The following is a 27,734-nucleotide window of genomic DNA, read 5'->3' on the forward strand; positions in this document are numbered from 1 at the left end:
AATCCTTACCCATCTCATGCTTATGTTCTGTGTTGCTGCAGGAACATAATGTCGCAAACATGTAATTTGTGTTTTACTTTACATCTGCACCTACATATATGCTCCACAAGCTATACTGTCATGTGTGGCGGAGGATACTTTTGTGTACAACTATCACTTCCCCCCTTTACTGTTTCAGTTGTGAATGGTTCACAGGAAAAACAGTTGTTGGTAAGCCTCCATGTGAGCTTGAATCTTTCTTATTTTATCTTCATGGTCTTTTGGTGGATATTTTTTTTCGTGGATACATGTAGGAGAAATCAAAATATTTGTTGACACTTTAGGAAATGTACACTCTCAAAAATTTAACAGTATACTACACTGTGATGCAGAATGCCTCTCGTGCATTGTGTGCCACTTTAGTTGGTTGATTATGTCCATGATGCTTTCGTGCTTACTAACTGTACCTGTAACAAAACAAGCTGCTTTTCTTGAGATTTTCTCAGTTTGCTCTACAATCCTGTCTGGTATAGATCCCTCACTGATGAGCAGTATTCAAGTATTTAAGGCTTTGCAAGCTACATCCTTTATTGGTGGACTAAATTTTCTGTGGACTCTTCCAGTGAATCTATCTGGCCTGGTATAGATCCCTCACTGATGAGCAGTATTCAAGTATTTAAGGCTTTGCAAGCTACATCCTTTATTGGTGGACTAAATTTTCTGTGGACTCTTCCAGTGAATCTATCTGGCATCTGCCTTTATTGTGATTAGTTTTCTGTGGTTGTTCCACTTTAAATCACTCTGTACACATACTCCTAAATATTTTATGGAAGTAACTGCTTCCACTGATAGTTCTGCAATTGTGCAGTTATACAATAATTTGTCCTCCTGTCTATGTATATGCAGTGTATTACGTTTGTTTATGTTGAGAGTCAAGTGCCACTATTGCACCATACACTGGTCCTCAGAAGGTCTTCCTGCATTTTGCTACAGTTTTCTGCTTTGAGATTTCTATATATACAACAGCATCATCTGTGAAAAGCCTCATAGAACTTACAGCATTGTCTACTTTGTCATTTATGTGTATTATGAAAAGAAATGGCCCATAACACTCTCTTGTGGTATGGCCAAAGTTACTTGTATGTCTGGAGACTTCTCTCCATTGAGAATGACATGCTGTGTTCTGTTTGTTAGAAACTCTTCAATCAAATCACCCAGTTGTTTGCACATATTTTGATTATTAGGTGGCAGTGTGGAACTGTATTGAACACCTTACTGAAGTCAAGGAACAAGGCATCTGTCTAGACACCTGTATCTACTGCTTTCAGGATCTCATGGGCGGAGACAGTGAGCTGGAATTCACATGATTGCTGTTTTCAGAACCTATGTTGATCCCTACAGAGATTTTTGTTCTCCAGAAATATCATAATGCGCAAGCATGAAACATGTTCTAAAATTCTACAACAGATTGGACCCAGAGTTTTGTGCATGATTTTGACAACTCTCCTCGAAAATGGGAGTAATCTGTTCTTTTTTCCAATCATCAGGAACATCTCACTCCTTCAGAGACCTATTATAGATCGCTGCTAGAAGAGGAGCAACTTCTTTTGCCTACGGTATGTAAAATCATACTGGTATCCTGTCAGGTTCAGCAGACTATCCCCTGTTGAGTGATTTAAGTTGCTTTTGATCTCACGGTACCTTATTTTAACACTACAGTGCAATCTTTCTCTGTGAAATAATTTTGAAAAAATGTTTTCATTATTTTGAACTCTTGTGTCATCCTCCATTCAATGCTATTATGGTCACAAAGTGTCTGGACAGACTACTTCTATCCTTTTACTGATTAAATGTAACACCAAAACTTCTTGGGATTTTCTGTCAAGTTAGTAAACAGTATTTCACTTCCAGAATCATTAAACCCTTCATGAATTGCAATCCTTAAGCTAATTTCAGCTGTGTTAATATTTCATTGATGTGAGGCTTTGAGCATTTGTAAATATGTAGTGAAGCTCTCTTTGCTTTTGTAGCAGCTTTCTAATGTGACTGTTGAACCCAGTGGGCCTTTTTCATCCCTCACAACTTTGGTCAGCACTTCCATGTGTATTTTACAGTGCTCTTGAACTGTGTCTGTTGATACTCAGCATTGTTAGTGCTGGATCTCTAAGATAAGCTGAACTCTGTTTCTTGCCAATCTTACTAAACAGAAAATTTTCCAACCTTTCTTGGTATTCCTATTTTATTTTCAGATTCTTTCACATTCAAGCCTATCTTCCAATGTGGTGCCTGTCAGTGCCTCTCTCCCAACTTCAGAACTCCACAGAAACTCTCCTGCATACTTAGCCACAGAGATTAGAACAGAAATCGAGGCATAATTTAAGATACATTTCAAAGCTTTTATATAGCAATAAATATATTTTTTCTTCCAGACTCCTTTGATGCTCTCCTGTACACCTAGAAGCATTACAATCCTAGGAGAAATGATATTTCAGAGAATGATGTCAAAAATGGCTTAGCTTATTCCATATAGATATTTTTACACAGCTGCATATGACTGCAGTTTGTCACTTAGTGGCTGGCTGTAGTTATGTTCCTATATGTAACATATTTTCATGTTTTTTCTTTCTTATTTTATCCATGCAGGAGGAAGATCATACAAAGAATGAAGGGAACTTGCCAAATAATAAAACAGAAAGCCTGAAGAACCAAGACAGCTCCGTTAATAAGCGGCCAGTTCAGAAGGTTCCACCATCCAGGAATGGAGCAACAGTGACATTTCAGGATAATCGTGTTGGGCAGGGAGGAACTGTGTTAAATGGTACCTGGAGTGATTATGGAGGAAAAAGTGTTGTGCAAGATACACAGGACACTTATTACATAAAACCAAACTCTCCCATCAAGACTTCAACCAGTATCACCCAAGTTCCTTCTTCAGCATCACCAGGCAGTCCTAGGTTGGTTACTACATCTTTAGGGTATGTTGGCAACATAGTTCCTGTTTCTACGAACCATCATAACAGATCAGCACCAACAGGAAATGGCAGTGGAAGCCCCAGGTCACCAAAAATAGGTACAAGTCGGACAGTCCCGTGGAACAGGGATGTGGCACCAGAGAAACTCAGTTTTACTATGAGGCGGGAATTTGACAAGGCTCGTGAAGAGGCAGAACTCATTGACCAGCTGAGGAGTGTAAGTATCTTGTAGATCAAACTCATTTTGGTTTCTTCGTGAAATTGAAAACAGTTCTACAATTATTGCACAACAAAGCATGGCTATGGCTTTGTTGTGACAGAAATGGTGTGGTAATTTCATTGTAATATTATTCAGGGGAGCTGCAATTGTAAAAAAAATTGTATTGTTGTAAATTAGTAATTTTAAATTAAGTATTTTTAGGAGAAACTGTGTTACTTCTGTGGGAACTTAAACTCTGTGATAAACGAGGAAAAAATAATAGTACGGGTTTTAATAGTGGCCAATGACAAAAAATGGTTATGTAGAAGTATATACAGTGTATTCCCCCTTTTCCGTGTTCCTTACAAGCATACCCAAAGGATTTTCATTATAAAAAAATGTCTGCTGAACATATTGCCGCCTGTTAGGAGGTGGCATCTTAAAAATTTGTGCAGAAGCAGTGCTGCTTTAGGTAGTGATAAAATGTTAAGTGGAACAGTTTTAATGACACAGAAAGACTTTTACTCATAAAGGATGACCAGTTTTGACCCAGTGTCATTCATTTTCAAACTGTACTCGATGATGTGTGAAGACAATGGCACGGAGCAAGAACTGTGGATACCATCAACTGATGTCGACTGCTGTTTGGTATGAAGATGGTCCACAATGGTCAAAACTGGTCACCACTCAGCTCTTCCAGTTAGCACTCCACCAGTTTGATGACATTCCTTAACATGTGACCATTGCTTCCTTGCTGTAGTTTGCCATAACTACAGCCTGCATAGTTATATGATCCAAGTAACCCATTCTACACTTCAAAAACAAATTAATTTTTTTGACAGCCATGTCAGTGTAGCTTTTGTCAACTGGGAAAGCTTTATTCGGATCCCACAATAGATACGCTAGACGTGCTGTATCACTTAAATGTGTGTCATTCCATGAATGAATTCATTGCTCTCTGCTTGGCATCAGATTGTGCGTGTTCCACAATATGTAATAAGAACCAATTGGTCTTGGATGAAATTTTCCTTTTTGGATCATTTCTGTATTTCATTGTTATTTGTATGTTCTCATTATGAAGTATTTGCGTAGTATGGTAATACACTGCATTATTGATTATTTGGGTGTTCATGGATTTTTTTGGTCACTCAGTATTTACTAAAATTTAGAGAAAAGAAGCTCCGTTCGTAAAATTGGTGCTAGTATTGTTCTTAAGAAAGGAGGGGAGATAGCTGAAGTAGAAGAAAGAAAGGTAAATATATCAAAGCATTGTAAAGGCTGGTCTGAAGGAGTTCTTAAGTCACGAAAGGATGTAATAGTCACCTTTGAATGTAAAAATATTAGGACTTGTGCACTGAAGCACACCACAGTAGTTGCCAACATATAAAAATCAATGACAGTGATGTTGACTATAGATAAAACATTTTATCATAGATATTTTTGCGAAGTGTTATGTATCACTCTTTACACAACAGCCCTTATTTTGCACCTTGTTTCACCAAAGATTCAGAGAAAATATAAGAAAAGATAAATAACAGAATCTTGAGTGGAAACAGTAAATTGAAACTGTATTAGGAGATTTGAACATTTAATAAATTAAATAAAAATATAATTATGGTTGGAATAAGTAGTTTCAGAAGGGTATCCTCTAAAAATGATGATTTTCATGTTACTTAACAGTTTGTCTTATTTTAAACATCATTTTAGAATAAGTTACATCATTTGACCTAATGACTGGGAAATTTATTCAGAATATTAGTAGGTTTTTATCTGTGTAATATTCTTTGCGCCCTCTCTTCCATCCTCCTCTGAGAGAGACCCAATAAGACTTTACTCCTTACATTCTATGTTTCTTAATGAAAAATGAGCATTAGTGCACTAGGGTTTAAAAATGGAAATCTATATTAAAACCAGGTTAATGTTAAACATATTGTGTTGCAAGATTTAATAGTTGTAATGCAATATACCAAGCTAATTTTTTTGATTAATCTCATGAATATTTACTGAGTAATGACTATTACAATAGTCTTTCTTTCCTTTGATTATAATGTGCATAAAAGTTTGAAAATTTTGTTACCTATCATGTAAATCTACTTGCATAGTTGAAACAGTTCTCTACTTGAGAAATGAACACATTATTACACAACTACAAGTAAAACAACGGATATTTTGTCACACTGTAGAGATTATGTAACTGTGAGAAGTTTTCTAATTTTTGGCAGTGTTAGAGGATACAGTAGTAAAAAACAAAGATGCTGTAATTTACCAAACGAGAAAGCGCTGGTAGATAGACACAATAAGAAACAGACAAACACACACACACACAAATTTCAAGCTTTCGCAACCCAAGGTTGCTTCATCAGGAAAGAGGGAAGGAGAGGGAAAGACGAAAGGATGTGGGTTTTAAAGGAGATGGTAAGGAGTCATTCCAATCCCGGGAGCAGAAAGACTTACCTTATGGGGAAAAAAGGACAGGTACACACACACACACACACACACACACACACACACACACACACACACACCTATCCACACATACACGCATATACAGACACAGGCAGACATATGTAAATGCCAATATGGCATTTACATATGTCTGTATATGTGCGGATGGATATGTGTGTGTGTGTGTGTGTGTGTGTGTGTGTGTGTTTGTGTGTGTGTGTGTGTGTGTGTGTGTGTGTGTGTACGTACCTGTCCTTTTTTCCCCATAAGGTAAGTCTTTCTGCTCCCGGGATTGGAATGACTCCTTACCATCTCCCTTAAAACCCACATCCTTTCGTCTTTCCCTCTCCTTCCCTCTTTCCTGATGAAGCAACCTTGGGTTGCGAAAGCTTGAAATTTGTGTGTGTGTTTGTGTGTTTTTTATTGTGTCTGTCTACCAACGCTTTCTCGTTTGGTAAGTTACAGCATCTTTGTTTTTTTTATATATATATATTTTTCCCACGTGGAATGTTTCCCTCTATTATATTCATAGGATACAGTAGTAAGATATATATGTTATGTTAGATTCCTGCTAATGACAAGTTTGTTCATATTCTACAGAGACAGTGCTTTGTAGACTACTATTTTTAGATAGCTACATGAAAAGCACACTTTTCTGTATTCTTGTTGATACTGATTTTAATTTTGTCATCATCTTATTTATAAAAAAAATGTGATTATAAATTGAGACTGTCCTTGTATAACAAATATTTAGAGAAATTACAAGCAAATGTAAATTACAGACTGCCTTAAGTAAATAAAGTAGCTTTATTATGTCGTCATGCTTCCCAGTGACAGAAATGTGATAATTTGAGAAACTAATACTTCTACTTTGTAATGGGAATATCTGTGTAATAATTTCAATTTATGAATATTTCAGCATATCGAGACGAGACTTAAAATGTCACTTCCAGAAGACATGGCTTCTGCACTGTCAGATGGTGTGGTGCTGTGTCATTTAGCAAACCATGTCAGGCCCCGATCTGTTGCCAGTATTCATGTGCCTTCTCCTGCTGTGGTGAGTTTCTTGTATGATTCCTGTTTAAAATATTCAGTTGAAGTGTAAATGTAGGATCATTCAATAAACCTACATCTACATACTCTACTGTACAATGCATGACAGAGAGTACTCTGTACTATTGCCAGTTATTCTGTTTCCTGTTGCACTTTTAAATAAAGCAAGGGATGAGTAACAGCCTGTATGCCTATTTTGAGCCCTAATCTACACTTTTTGTCTTCTAATCATTACATGAAATGAATTTTGTAATCATTACATGAAATGAATTTTAGGAGCAGTAGAATCATTCTGCAGGTGTGACTGGATTGACTGATAACAAATCTAGCAGCATGCATCTGAATTGCTTCAGTGTCTGCCTTTGATCTGACGTAGCAGAGATGACAAACACTTGAGCAGTATTCAAAAATGGGATGCACAAGCATTCTTTATGTCCTCTCCTTTACAAGTGTGCTGCACATTCCCATAACTCTCACAATAAACCATATTTGGCTGTCATCTGCTCCTACAGCTGCACTTAGGTACCCACTCCATATCAAGTTGTTTTGCAGTATTACACCTTGATGTTTAATCAATGTCATAGTGAATAAAGCAGCATGCAGTTAATACTGCATTAAAGCATTGCAGGGATGTTTAGCCTACCATCTGCATTAACTTACTTTTAATTTAAATAAATGAGACTCAATTAGATGGTGGAAGTAAAAAAAAAAAAATCACATTTCAAATACATTTGTAGTATCTGGGAAAATATTTCTTACTGAAGCCAGAGGTGGCTTGCAACGACACATTAACAATTTTGTTTGGGGACATATGTTTACTTGAATGTTTTATTTCTATTATCATACATTTTCACTCACGTCAGTTTTTATTATTAACTTGTTAAGTGGGTAGTTTGCATGTGTTCGCCTCTTCCTCAGTGGGTAATATGCGCCAGTGCCTCCTGGCATGATGGTGCTGTATACTTTTCTCACACATCAAAGTTTTCCTTCCTGTTTTCATTTTTGAATTTAAACTGATACTGGGTGGAAATGAATAAAATATATTGCAGAAGTTAATGAAAATTTGTTTTTTGATATTACAAGTTGTTTCAGTGTGAAACATTTTAAAGCAAGGTGCTGCACATCAGAAAACTTCTCATTGTGAAGCCCTTTTTTCATGCACGCTACACACCTCCTTGTTGATCTTTTCTCCGTAATGGGTAGCAGAAGGTCTGGAAAATGCCTGACTGTAAAGCTTGTTGCTTTTGGTGTTCTAGATGGGTGTCCTACTGTTGTCCCTTATTGTGATGGAGATATGGCCAACTAATCATTCTACTTTGTTCACCACTACACTTCTTGTATAGAACATATGCATTTGAAGCATGCAATGTTCAACAAAAAGTGGGAAAGGTTCTGATAATATTTTTTCAACTTGCTCCTGGCCATCTGGTAGCTGTGCAACTGAGAATCATACCTATCCGTACCTCCAGTATTTTTCTTGTAATCAACTTCGTTCTTCGAGTTTACACTTAAAAATGTATCATCACGGAAGATGCTGACCACAACAACATGTCTTTTTGTCCTTTCATTTCGTTACCATCTGCTTGTACGTTATGTACTTTCCTTTCTTCTGTTTTTCCTTTCTTATAAAGTCGAGGAACCCCTTTCTGCCTTGCCACTTTGTTCCACCAATGTCGGTGTCATTGCTGGTCAGTTTGTCCACCAAATCTGGACTGGTGTACCAGTTGATAAGATAAACGCAGTGACCTTTCCCAAATAGATCATGTGCAAGCTCCAAAACAATCTGAGAGGCTATTGTTTCTCCTGGTTAGTGGCTATCATAATTGGTGTCCTTTCCAGTGTAAACAATAAGTCCCATACATACATGGAGCCGCTTTCACAAAGTTCATAAAATATGATGCATAATTGGCTGTGCTCTGGTGGAATAAATTGCCTCCGTCCAAGCTGTCCTTTTCAGAGCAACAATGATTTGTCAGTGATGATATTTCTTTTTGCATGTATGCTGATCTGAATTTATGCCGCAGGTGCTCCATAATTGGCTGAATTTTGAAAAGTTTTCTGCTGATTGTGCATAGGGGATTATACGAGGTATTGTCAGCGAAATGGAGGAATTTCACTAAAAGATGAAACTGTTCTCACTCATCAGTTTCCTGAAGAAAAGTATGTCAGTTGATTCTCCCTTAGAAAAGTACGTCTTGTGTTCTGGTTTTGTGAAGAATTTCTTGAATTAAGGGCATTTCAATAGTAGTTTTTACCTCATCCCTAGTAGTATCCTGCCAGCTGCAGACTCTCGAGTGTGCTGCTGAATTGTGATGAGAAGCTATAAACTGTTGTGCATATAAATTCGTCTGTTCAGCTATTATTTTGCACAAATCGTCAAACAAAACACACAAAAACTCATCATATCATATTGTTTGAGAGACATAACTGTATCACTACTACCACTGAACAAATATTGATCAACGAACTACACTAGCATGCAAAAATGCCTTAAGTACTACCTGCTACAGTAGATGTTTCTGAATTGAAGTCACTTTCACTAGCCTCAGCATCTGTGTCTTGAAAACTTTCAGAATTATCACTGAAATTATGGTCACTTTCTAAAAGCAGTTGCTGTGTCTCTGAATCTGATAAATATGTCTTTTTGCCATTGCAAAAGATCACTCACTGATGTGTTGGTAAGCACAGGTCAAAAAGGTGCACTTTTGTGGCTGGTTCACTGGACGCATACTGTCGATGCGTACTGAGTGGAAAATGTTGTAACCAGCCCAAAACATGCTGTATTGCCTGAAGAGAGTCACTGTATAATGGACAGAGCTCAACTAATAGCATGGTTTTCAGTGGCAGGCTGATAACTCATCATTCCCATTAGCTAATAGCCACAGAATGCAGCAGATGGATATATCTGTCCGACCCACTGTAAATCAACAGAATACGGATGGATATACTTGTGATGCCCACTTAAAAGGTTAATGACGATACACCCTATATGTTAGGAAGTGTCTACTCTGAAAGAGGGCACTGATTCCTCACATCAACATCAGCTGTATATGCTGGAAAAAAAACTTGTGTAATATGGACATTACAATACTTCTTCATATAATTTGATGTACAGCCACTGGGCTCAGCTACTATTAACATGTATGAATTATCTTCTACTTTATTTTTTTTGGATATCTCGGCATTTTAGTTTCTATCTGTCTGCTGGCCACATGTTACATTTTTGTGTCACAGTACAAAAATCCCTATTGAGGGAAACAAAATATAAACATATCTAAAGGATTTTCAATTATAAACTTTAAATAATAAATACTTTCATATAGGCTGCACAATACATGTTTCACCTTACTTGCATTGCCCCACAGGGTTAGGCCTTAGGACAATGTTGAATGAAAATGGGTAAAGTATGCTGACATTCACATCTGCAGGGCAACACAGTGAAAGAGATTTCCAAGTGCAAAGGAGGCATAAGTGAGGTTTTTGATAATCTTATCCATGTGGTGATGCCACCTCAGTTTGTTATCCCATCTGAGTGCCTGATCTATTCTCATATGATATTGTATTCCATCCTGTAATTTCCGTCAGTGAATAATGTTAGTCAAGCAGCAGAAGTAACTTATTAAGGACAAAGTCATTTATCTCAAAAGCTCATCAAGAGTTCAGTGATTGATTTCCATGTGTTATAGAAATTATTTGAAGGCTCCCATTAATAAACACATTTGTATTTCTTGTTCTAGGAGCATAGATTTATCAGACTATTTAAAGCTTCTGCAGTTAGACTTTATTTAAGATATTGATGAAATGACCATCATGTAAATTGTTACTCAAGTGATGTAAATTGTCACTCAAGTGAGTGAAATATTGTAATTTTTTGTTTCATAATGAAAGTGGCTACTGACTAGTTATTTGTTTGAACTTACATTTGAATTATCGTGGCTTTATTTAATCTGATTTTATCAAATATTTTTTCAGCCGAAGCTGACAATGGCAAGATGTAGGAGAAATGTGGATAATTTCTTGGAAGCTTGTCGCCGAATTGGTGTTGATGAGGTAATTACTTTCAATGACTGCATTTCAAAGCTGTTCGTTTGTATGTATATCATGTGCATGTGTGTATGTATGTGTGTATGTATGTATAAAGTTGTGTGCTTGTTTTATCACGTCACTCTAATTCTCTCCCTAAATCACTAAACACACACACACACACACACACACACACACACACACACACACACACCACTAGACATTCATCCGTCATTCAATGGACATGCCACTAGCAGAAAAAATCATTTAAATTTGTTTTACTGCAATTTATCTTGTTTTCCACCAGGTCAAATTACCATAGTGACTGTCTCGATAACTTAACTGGTTTCTCTTGTGGCAGTTACATTGTGATTATAAGCAAACTGTAGCATTATATAAAAGGCAGCCTGATCTACTGAAACAGTGTTTTGTTGACTAGATTCAGCACAAGAGAATTGTTGGTTATAATCACATTAAATTAATGCAAAGTAATAGAGAAGATGAAGCTGTAGATTGAGAAAAAGTAGGTGTGACAGACATATGAATGGAAAATCATCCTGTGCCCAGTGAGAAACAGTATCCCAGGTTACACAAAAGTAATACATAAAAATTGTCAATGCCTGATTAAATGACATAAATCCATCTGATGGATCTTAATCCTCCAAAATGCGTGGTGGGAAGAATAAAATAAATTTGGCTGGTTACAGTAATTCACCATATATTTTTAGTTACATTTATACTAATAGTCATGGAAAATTTTCATGTAAAATGTTCGCATTTCAAAGACTAGATTACTAAAATGCTGTATGTACCATAAAGTGCTTATTGTTTCACAAGTAGAATCATTTGTATCACTTGTTTACGAAAATAGCTTTTTGGATTCCATTTTGGAAGCTGCCTCTTATCATGTTCTTATTTTAAACTAACTTCACACTCAACTGAAACGAAATGCTTCTACTTCTCACTTCTATCTCAATGATATCTTTTATGCTTCCTGTCTTTCATAGTTTATTTTATTCAGTCCTTGGAGCCTTGTTTCATTTTTAATTTTTGCTTCTTTTCTAATTTCGTGATATTGTTTGCCAGTGATTTCCTACTTCTGTTAATCATTACAACCTATTCATTGCTCACTTGCTATCACCTTTGTCATTCTGCATTCTTTATAATTTTGACCACATTTTTTCAAAACATTTACAGTCAACATTGCTATTACCACTCTTCTTACACTACAGCTGCTTCCAAAGGCCAAGTAGGTCAGTGAATAACATGGTGAGAATCATATTTGTATGGATGCTGGTGCAAAGAGGACCTTATTGTTTAAGAGAAACTTGCCATATTTGCATAAATCCCTCTTATTTAACTGTAATGGTTTTGAGGGAATTTTTAAGTATCAGTATGGAATTGCCTACTAGTCTATCAGTACTGTTTCAGTCAAGTAAACTTCCTATCTGCGAGTTATCTTGATCCTTCAGGAAACAATCCTTGATGCTTGTCTCTGTGTAGCAGCTTCTTGCCTTCTCATATTTTAGCTGCCAGACCATCACTGACACATCACCCTCTTAAGAATTGATTGATTAACTTGTTACAGAAATGTGTGTTTCTCAGTTTTGTTCTAGTAGTTGCCATCTCTTTGTGCATTATAACTTTGGTTAGTATTTATAACCCATTCTTCAGCACCATTTCAAATAATATTGAACAAAAAAATAGTGGTTAATATGTCAGTACATGTCTCATAATGGAGAAGGTAACAATCAGCATTAACAGGAGCAGAAAAAAATAATTGTCAGCTTACATGCTCCAAATCAAACTTTCCAGACTATCTGAAATGATTTACTTTGATATGTGATCAGTTCTATTACTGTCTTTTCTAAATGATTCATTTATTCATTAAATAAAATGTAATTTACCCTGTGTGTTATGTAAATAACATGTATCAACACTGCAACTGCTTTTCAGGACACTGCTTCAAATCTCTGAGAGCTATAGATAGACCTCACCCTCTCTGATATACATATACATTTACCATTTACTGTAATGATGCGAGCACTGCAACCTTTTTGCTTAATTTTTATTTGAACAACTGCATTCATTATTATTTTGATGATTCAGGCTAGTGTTGCTAAGGCTTTTGGGCGCTGTCTTGAATGGTACATTGAAAACATTTGAATATATCATCTGAGCATGTTCTTGGTTGAAGTATTCAGACGTTTCAGTGATGGTGTTTGTTGTCCATTTGTGGAAGTCCACAGGTGGGAACTTCTGGTGCATAGGTGCTAATCAACACCTCTGATGTTCAGATGTGTGTGAAATCTTATAGGACTTAACTGCTAAGGTCATCAGTCCCTAAGCTTACACACTACTTAACCTAAATTATCCTAAGTACGAACACACACACCCATGCCCGAGGGAGGACTCGAACCTCCGCCGGGACCAGCCACACAGTCCATGACTGCAGTGCCTTAGACCGCTCGGCAACATCTCTGGCAATTGCACCAGCATGCAGTGGATTCTGTTGAGTGGCTGGTTTTGGGATTCCAACAGACTGCCCATTTCCATGCCCTTTCAACAGAACATGGTATATTCAGGTGCTAGTATTATACACCATTACTTAACAATAGCACACACAATTTTCCATGTAATTTAGTACTCTCATAGGGGGGTTACACAAATGGTAAATATTGTTCCCCAGAGCTGATAAAAATATTTTGATGCTTTAGCAATGCTATCTAATGCAGCGCTCAACAGCTTCAGTGACATTTGTTAATCAGGGAAAGCTTCATGCAGCTTATCTATGTTATATTTAAGACATAAAATTTATCACGGCTTTGCTGGAGTGAATGCTTGAAGGTGGTATGCTTTGATGAAATACCTGGCCACTGAAATATCGTATCAGTCCAGTGTATCAGATGAATAGCAGAAATTATACTCATCTTCTACACCATTAAAATGACTTTGTTGCTAAACAGTTTGTTTCTACATCATGGACACAATAGCTTTTTCATTATTCAAAATATAATTTCTTTGCTATAACACTGCATTTTCTTTTTGCTAAATAATATCTCTGTTGTGTTGTATCTTGTTTGCAGCTTGCCCATTTGCAGATATTACTATCACTAAGGGAAGGAATATAGAGCACAAAGTCCCAATAAGAAGCAATAACAGTTTACATAATTTTCCTTTACTAATTCAGTTTTGTTTTTTATTTGATGCTTCCCACTTGTTGATGTTCTGGAATGGGCACTATCCAGAATAATTATACACACTGTGTTCATTAACAAAACATTGCATAATTAAAAGTATGTGGAAAATATTGTTCAGTTTAATGACAACTGAGGCTTGTGGAATTTAATAATCTCATGGTATCACAGTTAAACTTTTATATTTCATTCTCCTTTTATCTATTAACTAAATTATATAAAAAAGCTGAAGCTGCTATCCAAATTTTGGGCTATAACTTACTTTAATTTCTCTTGTAACCAAGAAAAAATTCTCTCTAAATTACGAGATTTGCCCTTATGTCATTGTGCTAGATTTTACATACAACTGTGTAGCTACAGGTGGAATGGAGAAGACAATTCAGTTTTTTAGCTGTCATCCTTTGTTATTTCTTTACTCCTCTTTTGTACTGGAAAGTAGGAGGAATTAACTTTTGTATTGTTGACAAGAACACGTTACAGCTGGATACTAGTATATTTCTCTCACTGAAGCACTGCACGATTTGGTTTATTTTGACATTTCTCAGCTTGGCCAGCTACACCATTTCCAAATATCATAGTTGTTTTATAATTGGGTTCTCATAACATGCATACATCACTCACGCAGGGAAAGAAAATAAAAAATAAACTTTACTTTTTACTTGAGGCTGACACACATTCTCCCATGCACACACCACACCTGCAGAAAATATGACATAAATACTAGCTGTCAGAAAATATGACTTAAATATTGGTTGTCAGAAGCTAAATATTGAAGATGGTTGGGATGATAAGGGAAAAAAATTAACGCGAGACCTCGGGTTAGTAATAATAAGTTAGAAAAGATTGAGTGAGATGTCTTGCTTTTCTCTCTTAATCTGGAGTATAGAGGAAGCTTTTTAATTTTTTTCTTTGTGCTACATCTCCCTCTTACCTGCATAATGAATATCTCATTCCAAAAGTTGCTGGGGTCATATACTTTATGTTTGGTGCCACTTCGTTAGTTTTTCCCTGTCTTTATTTGACTGTAGTTTTATTTTGAACACTATTGGCATTAAAAACAAACTACAAGAAAATCAGATTTCTTAATGTCTTTTTATCTTTTTATGTTGGTCTTCCTTGACAAGCCACAATTGGTGCTGTGGCAAAAAAAATTAAAAAAAAAAAAAAAAAAATTGTGAACTGTCATTGCTGGTTGGGATTAGTGTTGTATATTTTTAAAATAGAAAAGATACTGTTCTTTTACAGGGGCAAAATTGCTGTAGGTATTATAAGAAACATGTTGTTATAAGTAATTATTTTTGCTCTCTCAAATAACCACTGAGTAGGGAAGGGCGTGGTTTAATCTTTTGCCCTGCACAATGTTGCAGGAGGACGTGTGCTCTGTTGAGGACATTGTTGGGCGTTTCAGAGTTGACGCAGTGTTGCACACAATAGAGAGCCTAATTGCCCGTGGAAGTCCACATACCGTGAGCATGAATGTTCAGCGTGACTCTCTCTTATCAGTGTTCTGCCTGTGTTTCTTTCTTGGGACTCTGGTGCTTCTGTATTTCTTCCCACCACCTGAATAATGAAGTTGCTGTCAACAACTGAAATAATTTGTTTGAAAAGACTTTAACTGCAAATTGTTTCTCTGTGGAATATGGCAGTTATTATCTGTACAAATTTTTGTATATTTGTAAAAATTATTTATTTTCGAATAATTCTAGATATTTATTTATGTACAAATAATGTACAAAATATTTTCATTGCTATGTCTGCAGAACTGCTTATCTGCATCAAGGCATATGTGAAATTTTTTGAAAAGTAAGACATATTTAGGCCAGGCTTCCATGATGATGTGGGAAGACCACAGGAAATATTTTTGATTAGAGGTGTTAAATTTTTGGAGTTAATGCAGATGCATTTTCGCATATAGTGAACGTTATTTCATTAAATTTGTTGCATTTTCAACAATTAGCTGTTTGTTTCAAAGTAAAATATTTGTTACAATGTTATGGCTTGATGCAGTAACTTGTGGTTAAATAAATGCTTATAATTGTAAGCTTAAAGTTTAAAATGTGATGCACTACTTTGCTTGCTTTCAGTGTAATAATTCCTAATTAGTAAGTAAGTACCATGAAGAGCTCCTATAGAGTGAGTAGACAGCTATGCAACATTTCCTTTGTTTCAGTTCATGCTGTGTGGTAATGTTAATGTAACATTCACATGGCGTTGTTAAGATTTCTATTATTGATCTATGTGTACTGATGCTGACATTCCTTTATGCTTAATGGACTGCAAAAATTAAGACATATTATGGGAACAAGAAAGTATTAATTAGAATATCAAACAGTTTTATGTACTTACTATTTTACTGACATTTGTATTATATATTTTAATCTTTTTTCATTTCAGTGTGATTGTTGTAACTCTGTTTGTTAAATTATGTAATGTGAACTGTGAATATTCTGGTTTTGTTATGATAGATTTATTGACTCAAAAGGCGTCTCTGTGTTACTTATCACCATTGTCAGTTTGTTCAGTGAAAGTCATGCTGCTTCAGACAAAGATAAAAATTGATCAAGAAAATGTTCTGTTACTTGGGGGTGGAGAGGAGGCTTAATGACTTCTCTGAGAGAATTTTTATCAGATGACTTGCATATCATTGAACCTCTCTTAAGTTCTGTTGCTTATAATATGATAGTTTTTTTTATTTTGTGAATTTTTTAAAATCAATGCTTGATAGACTTCGCGCCAAATGACTGAAAATGGTAATTGGTGTAACCTTAATGAGGCATTTTTGAGGATACTTTGTAATTAAATTGGTTTCAGTGTTGGTAGTGGTACTGAGGGGGAGGAAAGATGATGAAACATAATATATGATGACTGACACTAGAATTTGATTTGTAGCACATCATACTCATTGACAGTCATTTAGAGTGAAACCACTCACTGTTCCTCCTGTCACACTGACAACCACTGCATGCTGTCTTCCCCTCTCAGACAAGGGCAGAAATTGACATAGTAAGATAACAAACAAGTAAAACTCATATTATAAAAGGAAACTGCCGCAGACAGGTGAGAAAAAGATTAAAAATACTTTGAGAAATGACATGTGTGGCTAAAAAAGTGTTTATGGGACCAATCTTGGCACCAAGGAAAACAATCATTGAGCCATCAGAACAGTTTTTATTTGAATGGATGGTGAGAGATATACTTCCTCAATGATCTGTAATCATTTGTTGATAGATTTTTAAGCGATTATCTGTAATTTTTAAGGATGTTACACACAAGTCTAGTCATTGCATTTACTTGAACATCTTCATTAATTTAAACTTTTTCATGTATAGAAGAAATTACATGTATCTGTTGTCACTACTTCTCTAGTCAGCTTCAGTCTATAATATGCTGGTTGTGTGTACTGCTAAAGGTAACTTTTTTTGCCTGATACCAAATGTAATTAATGAATGGTGTAGTACAATTTAATAGCTTTATCAAAATGAAAATTGTAAGATAATCAGCTTGTTAAGTGAAAAATAATAATATTGGGGACATATCTATACCTACAGATGGTAGTTGTAATTTTAGTGCATACGAATTATTTTACAGAAATTTTTTTGAAGGAGTTAGGTGGCAAAATAATTTTGTAATTTATATGATTCTTTTTTTTCTTACTGATAAACAAGTGACTCTGATGGAAAGTTCTGCCTGTGCTAGTGCTTATAAATTTGTTCCTTGTGACAATAGTTCCTTTTTGGTTAACTTACTACAGAGTTCAGAAATACTGTACTAGCCAAAAGTCTTTAGTATCAGTATAATGCTTAATGTTCATACACATATATTATATACTAGGAAAAAAACATTTCTTATGAAAAGGATACTTTGATACTCACCATATAGAGGAGACATTGAATTGCATATGGGTACAACAAAAAGACTGCTGTACCCAACTAGCTTTTGTCATCATCATCTCTGGCCACTGTGGCTAGAGACAGTGGTCAAGTGTGTGTGAGTTGTACTCGTGTGAATGTGTGTGCGTTTTCTACTTCAGAATAAGACATTTTGGCTAAAAGCCAAAGGATACAGCAGCCTTTTTCTTGCACCCATCTGCAACTCATCGTCTCCTCAATATTGTGAGTAGCGCTACATCCTTTTCATTATATATTGTTATTCCACCTAGGATTTTGTGTTAGAATAAAACAGTTCTCAGTTCTACTGTTGTGAAGCTGCTCTGATACATGTGAATAGAATAATAATATGGTGTAATAAGTTGTTTGAACACAATGCCTTATACATTGAAAATTATGATACAGGTGACTTCTGGTGTAAACTTCACTGTTAATATTTTGTAAGTCTCAGATCTGCTCAGTTGAGTCACTCAGCATGTTACTTTTTATAGTAAGTTCGAACAGAAAGTGTGAACTGCTGTCACTCTACTTTTCTTCAGTTAGCATCACACATTCATATACTTCACTTTTTTTGTTTATCAAACTCTGATATAGCTAACATCGGGTACTTTGAAGGTTGTATCAGTGCTATTATGGACACTATAAAAATATGTGGAAGTCTTAGGCTGTATGGTAATTGCTTTTTTTTTTAGTTACATGTTTCGATTTAGACATTTTATGATTAATCAAGTTATGGATGAACAAATCATACATAGGTATGGAGTCATTTATCTTATCCGTAAGACAACTGCTACAGAGCAAGTATAGTTGTATTATCTTGTGGGTAAGATAGATAACTCCATACCTGTGTATGACATGCTAACCAAAATCTTGGTTATCTGGTGCTGGTGGTGGTGGTGGTGGTGGTGGTGGTGAATAAGTCAAAATGTTTAACTAAAGAAAGCAGCCACTCTGCAACCTTTGACTTCCATGGTTTTTTTATGTCTTTTTTTAAAATATTATAGACAAAATTAAAATACTATAATTCATCTTGATTAGTAGGAACAGTAATTACCTCACTTACAGACTCTGTAAAATTGTGTTTATATGTTGGCTTAGCAGCAGTGTGTCCTGAGCCTCCATAATGTGCAGGAAACTGTCTGCATATTTTGAGTCTTGTACACTATTAAAACAACTGGAGCACTTTCATCATCTATTCTCTTTCACTATAATTTCTTGGGAAAGCAAAAATAGAAGAAAAAATTACATTTGCAGTTCCACCAATGAGTAGAGGTTTGTACATTATTATCTAGACAACCAAATATGTACTTAGGAATTAATGTGTGAGGTAAGACGTTCTTTATCTATATAACTCATGGGAGCTTTGTTTAGGGGTGAGGAAATTGTGGAAAAGTTTGAGCAACAAGCATGTTGTTACCTGCTAAGCAACTAATTTCTTAAGAGCATGGTTACTTGCTGTGATGGCTAATTTTTGTGTCCTGTAAGTTTATTCAAGCATTTCGATCAAGGATGTCATGAAACGTATTCATCAGTTGTTCAAATATTTTTCTGTAATTATCTTCATATTTGTTTGATTACGGTATAGTGCTTTATCATCATCTGAGGGATACCCAAAACCACCATATTGTAGTTGAAAAATAGTGAGTTAAACCACCATCTGTTCCATTATTCTTGTTTTCTCATCATCATTATAATTATTATTATTATTATTATTATTATTATTATTGTTGTTGTTGTTGTATTGATAACTACTCACTTTACAACTATCTGTTGCCAGTATACAACATATTTAAGTTTGTCCAGAAACATATGCATTTCTCCAGCTAATCACATATTCAATGCAAAAGCGTGCTATCCCATGTCTGAAGTTCAGATTTAATTTGTTTTCACAACAATGACAAAAGTTATGCTGCATTGTGTACTTTTGATGTAGCAATTTTTGTATTTAGTTTTTGTTTCTGCTCATGTCATGTACATAACATTTTAAAATTGCACACACAGTGAAACCTCTTTAACCTGACCATGTATTTTTTTTTGTGAGGAAGTGGTCATCTGGAGGAATGGTCTTCTCAAGTGGTAATCAAGGTAAAATGTGATGCTGAACACAATTAATGACAGCAACTGCTAGAATGAAAAATGAGCTCTTATAATGTATTAATAACCATTATAATAATACAGTATGTTCATAATCATTTGCATAGTAAAATACACGGAAATTGGCATCCGCACACAATTTTTCATATATTTGCTTACAATCGCATTCTCATATTCCTTTTTCACCTCAGATAGTAAGTACGTTAATTTTTGGTTGGAGAGCTCAAAAGCAAGGGACTTGTGTCTAGTAATACTACATAAGGCATCACCATCTGCCTCTGCAGAAATTGTGTCACTATCATTGTTTTGGTTGTCACTACATTGTGGATCTCGGTTCATTTCTACAATGACATCTTCCCAATTGTCACTACTATTGAAGCATTTAATTTCTTCATTCACTGTAGAAGTGTCCAATTCAGTATTGGCAGCATCAAACAGGTGACTGAGAATGTTTATTGATTCTTCTTCCTCAGTGATCACAATTTTGTGAAGACTGAAAACCAGAATTAATAAAGCATTTTGTAATTATTTCATTTTTTTGCATCATTTGATGAACTTTTAATCCATCTCTCAGCATCAACTGTGATCACAGACTTAGCTAGGTCATATTCTGATGTTGCGTTATCCATTTTTGCAACAATGGAATGCAGAAGCTTCTTTCATTTATTTAATTTAAAAAACTGGATCACTACTCCTTGGTCGAGAGGCTGAACACATGATGATGTGTTGGCAGAAAAACATTTTACTTCCATATTCGATAACTTTTCGCTGCAATGACCTGGTGCATTATGTATGAAAAGTAAGATTTTACGTTCCTGGATGGTCATTTTAGAATTTAAGTTATTCAGCCAAGAACGAAAAATGTTGCACATCATCCATGTGTTTTTATTTTAATGCCAAGAGACACCAAGCAAGGAAATTGCATCGTTTTTGAAGTGCTGGGGACGACTTACTTTTATTAATCTGTTTTGCTATTCTGATGCCTTTGCAGTGATAACCCTCTGCAGTTAGTGTTTTGTCTGGAACAGCTTTAAAAAATTGGCCAGTTTTGTCCATGAAACTTCCTGGCAGATTAAAACTGTGTGCCCGACCGAGACTCGAACTCGGGACCTTTGCCTTTTGCGAGAAAGTGCTCTACCATCTTAGCTACCGAAGCATGACTCACGCCCGGTCCTCACAGCTTTACTTCTGTCAGTATCTCATCTCCTACCTTCCAAACTTTACAGAAGCTCTCCTGCAAACCCTGCAGAACTAGCACTCTTGAAAGAAAGGATACTGTGGAGACATGGCTTAGCCACAGCCTGGGGGATGTTTCCAGAATGAGAGTGAAAATCTCATACTGCAGTTTTATCCATGTTGTAAATGTCACTGTCATAATAACCGCTCGTAATTACACTACTCATCTTCAAGTTGGATATTACAGATTTCTTAGTAAACAATACAGAGTTGAACACAATATTGGCCCAACCAGCCATTGCTTGCACTTAAATTAGGAATTCCGAGATCAGGAACAGATTTAAGGGTTTTTGCTTGTAGTATCAGGCCACTAATAGGCAGTCCTTTGGCTTGTGCTCTATCACATCACTCTAAAACAGCATTGTTAATGTCTCCAGATGGTTACCACCTTCTTTTCTTTGAATTTTTGTTGGCATTTTGTTCCCATTCCTTAACATACCTAAAATACCTGTCACAGTTTGCAGTTGCATTCTATATTTGACTTTTTCTACAATTAAACTCGCTCACCAACTGATGCAGAGATTTTCCTTTTTCACTCTCTCTAATAACAGAAATTCATGGTTCTAGTGAAAGATCAAGTTTTCTTTTATTTGAAGTAGCCATGACTGTCCACTACAGAGAAAAAACCGGAACTGGTTGCTATTAAAGGTACAAATGACAATGAAATTTTACAGATTTTTTTGGTCCCTTACAGTAATACAGCATTGTAATTCCCTTTCCTATGATTGATTGTGATAGTTTTAAAGGGAGGACACTGTTTGTTGAAGTGTGGCCATTGGTTGGGGAAGGGGGTGGTCATCTTAAAGGGTCTTACGAAAATTTATTTTCGTTCCTTAAAAATACAGTCATTTAGAGAGAGGGTCAGCTTAAAAGGGTGATCTTCTCGAGAGGTTTCACTGTACTTAACAAGGTGCAGTACATTGATGGGAACACAGAGTGTGAGAAACCCACTGAAGTTACCTTTTCAAAGCAGAAAGAGAGCTGAGTAGTGCTGTTTTTTTTTTTTAACTTTCAGCAACTTGAAGGAACCTGTTCTTCCAAAGGTGTTTTAACTATACATGAGTATTTGTTGCTGTTTAATATGCACAAGTATTCATTCTGTCTGTATTTGAATATATTATATATTTATTATATGTATCTGCCATACTCTGTCATTTTATCATATATCTGTCATTTTGTCATGTATCTGTTAAGTGGCTATGGTGAAAATTTGTTTTCCTTTACACAATATATTGTGTGCTGTTCTGTTGCTCTCTAATTTCTGTGGAAATGTTCAATTGTAAGAATTTCACTGAATTCCTTTATACTGAGAATATTGTCACTGTCCAGAAAGCTTCAGTGAAGATTACTTTTTTTGACTTAATGTGCACATGTAATACATGTACAAGTTCTTTAAAGTGATAGACAAATTATATCTGTGTAAATTTACTAATATACCACAGTAAAAAAAGAAATAGTAGATTAAAATAAATGATAAAACTGTGTTAGAGGGCTCAAAATAACACTGCAATTGGTTTTTTCATACTTGGTTCTACAGCCATTAGAAATTGTGTGATTAATGACATTGTTTCTGCCAGGTCTGTTTATTTACTGTGGCTAATGTTTATGTAGAACCGTTTTAAGCTGACTGACTAAAAATCACATTGAACATATAATTTCTAAAAATTTACAAAGTATTGTAGCCATAGGGCATACAGAAATTGAAGGAAACATAACTGACTCTAGCACGTCATCAATACAAACTCCAAGATATCCAAACACAGGCAGTACATAAACAACCATGGTACATAATCATATAGTGTCAGTATATTGGCATAACTGTTAAAAATTCAGGAGCAATATAGTGCATATAATGAACAATAAAATAATAATTGCCATATATTTAGTAATTGTAATCCTGTGGAACCAGACAAACTGCGTACCTTACCTTGTATTGATGAGTTGTCAGTCATTGTCAGAATGTTAGAAGTAGTCTATATTTGTCATGTTATTGGCTGATGGAATCAGTGACCACATAACTTTTCACTATAAAGTTTATTTCTGCAAATGGGCCACAAAATCGTTTAGTGAGTATACAAGATTCCAGTGTTTAGTCTTTATCAATAGCCCCTAAGTATTGCTTGGGTGATAGCTGCCAGTGTCAAAACAAGTTAGAAGTCAAAATGTCACTGAGGCTCCTACTAGAGACCTCTAGTAGAATCCTCAGTTACATGTGTCTCCTCAATGACATGTTGACACCTAGCATGTTTTGACACAGGCAACCATCAGTCAAGCAGTTTTTACAGGCTATTATAATGATTACACAGTTAAAACTGTTATAATTGCTTTTGATATTTTTGAGCATTTACTGAAATAAACCTTTCATAATTGGGAACAAGTAGGCTGAACATAGTGCATATATTACCAGTAGTTTGAAATATCAGCACAGAGCAGACAGATATGCAGTAAGGATTTTGGAATACTGAGATAGTGAAACCAAGTTTTTCCTCATAGTGAATATAAATATAAAAGATAAGAAAGAGAAGAACTGAATCTGGTAAGTGGTACGTGTCAAATAAGACCAGAATATATGTTATAACATTATCTAATGCATGAAATTCAAATTTGTTTCAAGAAAGCTGAGGAAATACTAATTAGTGAAATAGGTGCTAGAAAGAATTTCACTCTATGGAGCTAAGAAGAACTAAACCAGAAAGGATGCTGACAGATGCAGGAAAACATTAACAGACTACTCATTGTATCGATATACTTATTGTCACTGTATTACATTTGCCATTCCCTCTTTTCTCATTAACTACTGGTAAATCTGTGGTTACAAAAGGCTGTGGTACCAAAATTTTGCTTTACCGTGGACTTTTTTTTTTGTTAAGTAGAGTTTTTTATGTTCAGTCTAGTTTAATATGGATTTAAAAATCTTGTGACTCTTTTGAATAGTTCTACATATCAAATACCAGAAATATGAGGACTGGCCAAGAGATGAGATCTCCATCCTTTTTAAGCAGAAAGGAACACTTGTTTTCAGGACTTCATACATTATTTTTAATGTTCAACATCTGTCTCCTTTCCCATGTAATTGCTATGGAGTTGAATACATATTTGGGGGTGCGAGAACAGTTGTTGTATACTTACATTGTTCTAATTCACTGTCATGTCTTTAAGGAAGGATTGGACCTAATCTTTCACCTTACCATCAACATTTAAGTGGCTTCAACCCAAAACTTCCATCAACTCAGGAAATGAGTAGTAGTCACTGGCTGGGTAGACAATGACACCCCATCCAAATTGTTCTGGAGAGGTATTGTTTGGTGGACAATTTGGGAACAAGTACTATTGTGGAGAAGGCTCTGAACTGCTTTTTGTATTGCTTAAGAGCCTCACAATATGACAGATGTTAACCGAACCTTGCTTAGAATGTCCTTATTGCTTATTGCACTACATTTTTAGCACTGCCACTCCCCTCTACTGGTAATGCACCATTACCAATGTTTCTTTCATTTTTGGAAAGCCTCCTGGGATGCACTTTCTGGGATGGTCTCTTGTTGCATTGTGGTGAATCTCCTCTATGGTTTGGAAATGATACTTTTTCAATGTGGCTTTAAGTTTTCGAAACAAGAAAATGTCTACTGGGGCTAGGTCCAGAGGAAAGGGGGATGGGGCACAATGGAAGTCAGATGTTTTGTGTGATACTGCAGACAAGAAGCGACATATGAGCTGGTGCATTGTCATGAGACAACATCAAAGACTATTTTTTACATGATTCAGACCTCTTCCTGTGCACAGCATCCATCAAATGCATTAATTTGATGGCAAACTCCCCTATTTACCATGTGACTGTAGTCTGATCAAAATTACTTGCTAGTTGACATCTTTCACTTGCCAGTTAATTTGAAGGTGGCACTCCAACACAGCAGGTCAGCTCACAAGTGCTGAAGTGCTGTTACATGTAACACAGAGCAATGTTAGAATTGCCTGCCATCAAGTATGATGGGAAAGCCAACTTCGCTTTCTGCAACCGCTTTTTGTGATCAATGACTGAACTGGGACAGATAACATACTTTGTAGTCCTGAATTTACACTCATGTCCTAACTTGACCACAACCTCGTGGCATGCAGTGTATCTGAGGAAATGGCAGTCGAACAACCTGTGGCAGAACTGTTAATCAAGCCCACTTTGTTCATGGTTATTGGAGCTGATTTCTGTGAACAAACCCAAGACAGAAAATTTTCAGTTTCAGTACTAAATGCTGGGGTGAGTATACGGTTAAGTATGTATGGCTGAGTTTGATTGACACAGTTGAGCTGAACGTTCTTTATTCAGAATTCGTAAAAACAGTAGGATGTACATCATGGCTTCTGGCAAATCATCTTCCTAGCAGCAACAGCATAACTGCATCATAAGAAGTCAGCTGTAATAGACAGTCATGACAAGGACCAGCAGTGTATTGTGAAACATGCATGTAAGATGCAAGCCCTTTACTGGCAATGCCAATGAAAGTTTATTTTCTGGCCCCTGCCATAGAGTGCAGGAGTCAGTTTAAAGTCATTTCCATAAGACACAGTAAACTTCAGCTTAAAACAACTCACTACCACAATTATGAAACTTAAGAATCATAAACTGAAGGAGATATTTAAATTGGAATGTTTGGATTAAAAAAAAAAAAAAAAAAATTACTTTAAAATGAACTTGCTCTAAAAAGGTTTCGATAATCTAAAAGAAACACTATGACTTGAAGGCATATAGTAACAAGATCTCCAATCGATTTTAATTATGTTATATTTCTAGGCATTAAAACTTGACAAGTAAACCAAATTAATAATAGATCACAACTCGGAAGATGTAGGTGAGGCACAGAGAACCACAAGGGCCTTAAGTCTGTTGTTCTTATAGTGAAGCAGCTTTCACTTTATCTATATCTGTAGGCCCACACTGTTTACATGAACATTTACGAAAAGCTGTCTCACTTATTTCTTGGATATTTATTTTTATAAGGGCCCAAAGCACAATGCATAATTTTGTTGCTCTGCACTGCTCAATTGTTGACAACATAATTTAGTGTCTACATCATGCATGTAGTAGTAATACTTCATAATCAGAGGTGTATCAGCAATTTTATCTCAACCTCAAGCCACATAACTTTTTTTAAAATTTATTGTATTTACTTTATTTATATGTCAAGTTCCATAGGACCAAATTGAGGAGCAAATCTCCCACGTCATGAAAATGAAAATGTTAGTACATGAAATTACAACATAAAAGGAATAACAGATAAAAATAAATGTTTATGAACCTGAAAAGAGTCAGTCCATAACTGTAAGTAAACGGAATCAACAATACAACGAGACCGAGCGGGGTGGCGCAGTGGTTAGACACTGGACTCGCATTCGGGAGGACGACGGTTCAATCCCGTGCCCGGCCATCCTGATTTAGGTTTTCCGTGATTTCCCTAAATCACTCCAGGCAAATACCGGGATGGTTCCTCTGAAAGGGCACGGCTGACTTCCTTCCCCATCCTTCCCTAATCCGATGAGACCGATGACCACGCTGTCTGGTCTCCTTCCCCAAACCAACCAACCAACAATACAACGAGAAACAGCTTAATTTTTCAAGGAACTCCTTGACAGAATAGAAGGAGCGACCCATGGGGAAACTCTTCAGTTTCGATTTGAAAGCGTGTAGATTACTGCTAAGATTTCTGAATTTGAGTGGTTGTTGTTGTTGTTGTGGTCTTCAGTCCTGAGACTGGTTTGATGCAGCTCTCCATGCTACTCTATCCTGTGCAAGCTTCTTCATCTCCCAGTACCTACTGCAACCTACATCCTTCTGAATCTGCTTAGTGTATTCATCTCTTGGTCTCCCTCTACGATTTTTACCCTCCATGCTGCCCTCCAATGCTAAATTTGTGAGACCTTGATGCCTCAAAACATGTCCTACCAACCGATCCCTTCTTCTAGTCAAACTGTGCCACAAACTTCTCTTCTCCCCAATCCTATTCAATACCTCCTCATTAGTTATGTGATCTACCCACCTTATCTTCAGCATTCTTCTGTAGCACCACATTTCGAAAGCTTCTATTCTCTTCTTGTCCAAACTAGTTATCGTCCATGTTTCACTTCCATACATGGCTACACTCCATACAAATACTTTCAGAAACGACTTCCTGACACTTAAATCTATATTCGATGTTAACAAATTTCTCTTCTTCAGAAACGATTTCCTTGCCATTGCCAGTCTACATTTTATATCCTCTCTACTTCGACCATCATCAGTTATTTTACTCCCCAAATAGCAAAACTCCTTTACTACTTTAAGTGTCTCATTTCCTAATCTAATTCCCTCAGCATCACCCGATTTAATTTGACTACATTCCATTATCCTCGTTTTGCTTTTGTTGATGTTCATCTTATATCCTCCTTTCAAGACACTGTCCATTCCGTTCAACTGCTCTTCCAAGTCCTTTGCTGTCTCTGACAGAATTACAATGTCATCGGCGAACCTCAAAGTTTTTATTTCTTCTCCATGGATTTTAATACCTACTCCAAATTTTTCTTTTGTTTCCTTTACTGCTTGCTCAATATACAGATTGAATAACATCGGGGAGAGGCTACAACCCTGTCTCACTCCTTTCCCAACCACTGCTTCCCTTTCATG

General features: G+C 36.0%; 1 protein-coding gene across 1 annotated transcript in view; it reads left to right on the forward strand.

The window, feature by feature from the left end:
- Nucleotides 1-27,734, forward strand: part of LOC126455755 (leucine-rich repeat and calponin homology domain-containing protein-like) — a gene marked incomplete at its 5' end in the record, with an annotated part of 460,007 nt that overhangs the window by 412,408 nt on the left and 19,865 nt on the right. The window contains 3 exons of the mRNA XM_050091521.1: nucleotides 2,623-3,168; nucleotides 6,515-6,652; nucleotides 10,621-10,698. Of these exons, the coding sequence (XP_049947478.1) occupies nucleotides 2,623-3,168; nucleotides 6,515-6,652; nucleotides 10,621-10,698 (762 nt within the window). The remainder of the gene's footprint in view (nucleotides 1-2,622; nucleotides 3,169-6,514; nucleotides 6,653-10,620; nucleotides 10,699-27,734) is intronic.

This window comes from Schistocerca serialis, chromosome 2 (assembly GCF_023864345.2).
Source record: "Schistocerca serialis cubense isolate TAMUIC-IGC-003099 chromosome 2, iqSchSeri2.2, whole genome shotgun sequence".
NCBI lineage: Eukaryota > Metazoa > Arthropoda > Insecta > Orthoptera > Acrididae > Schistocerca > Schistocerca serialis.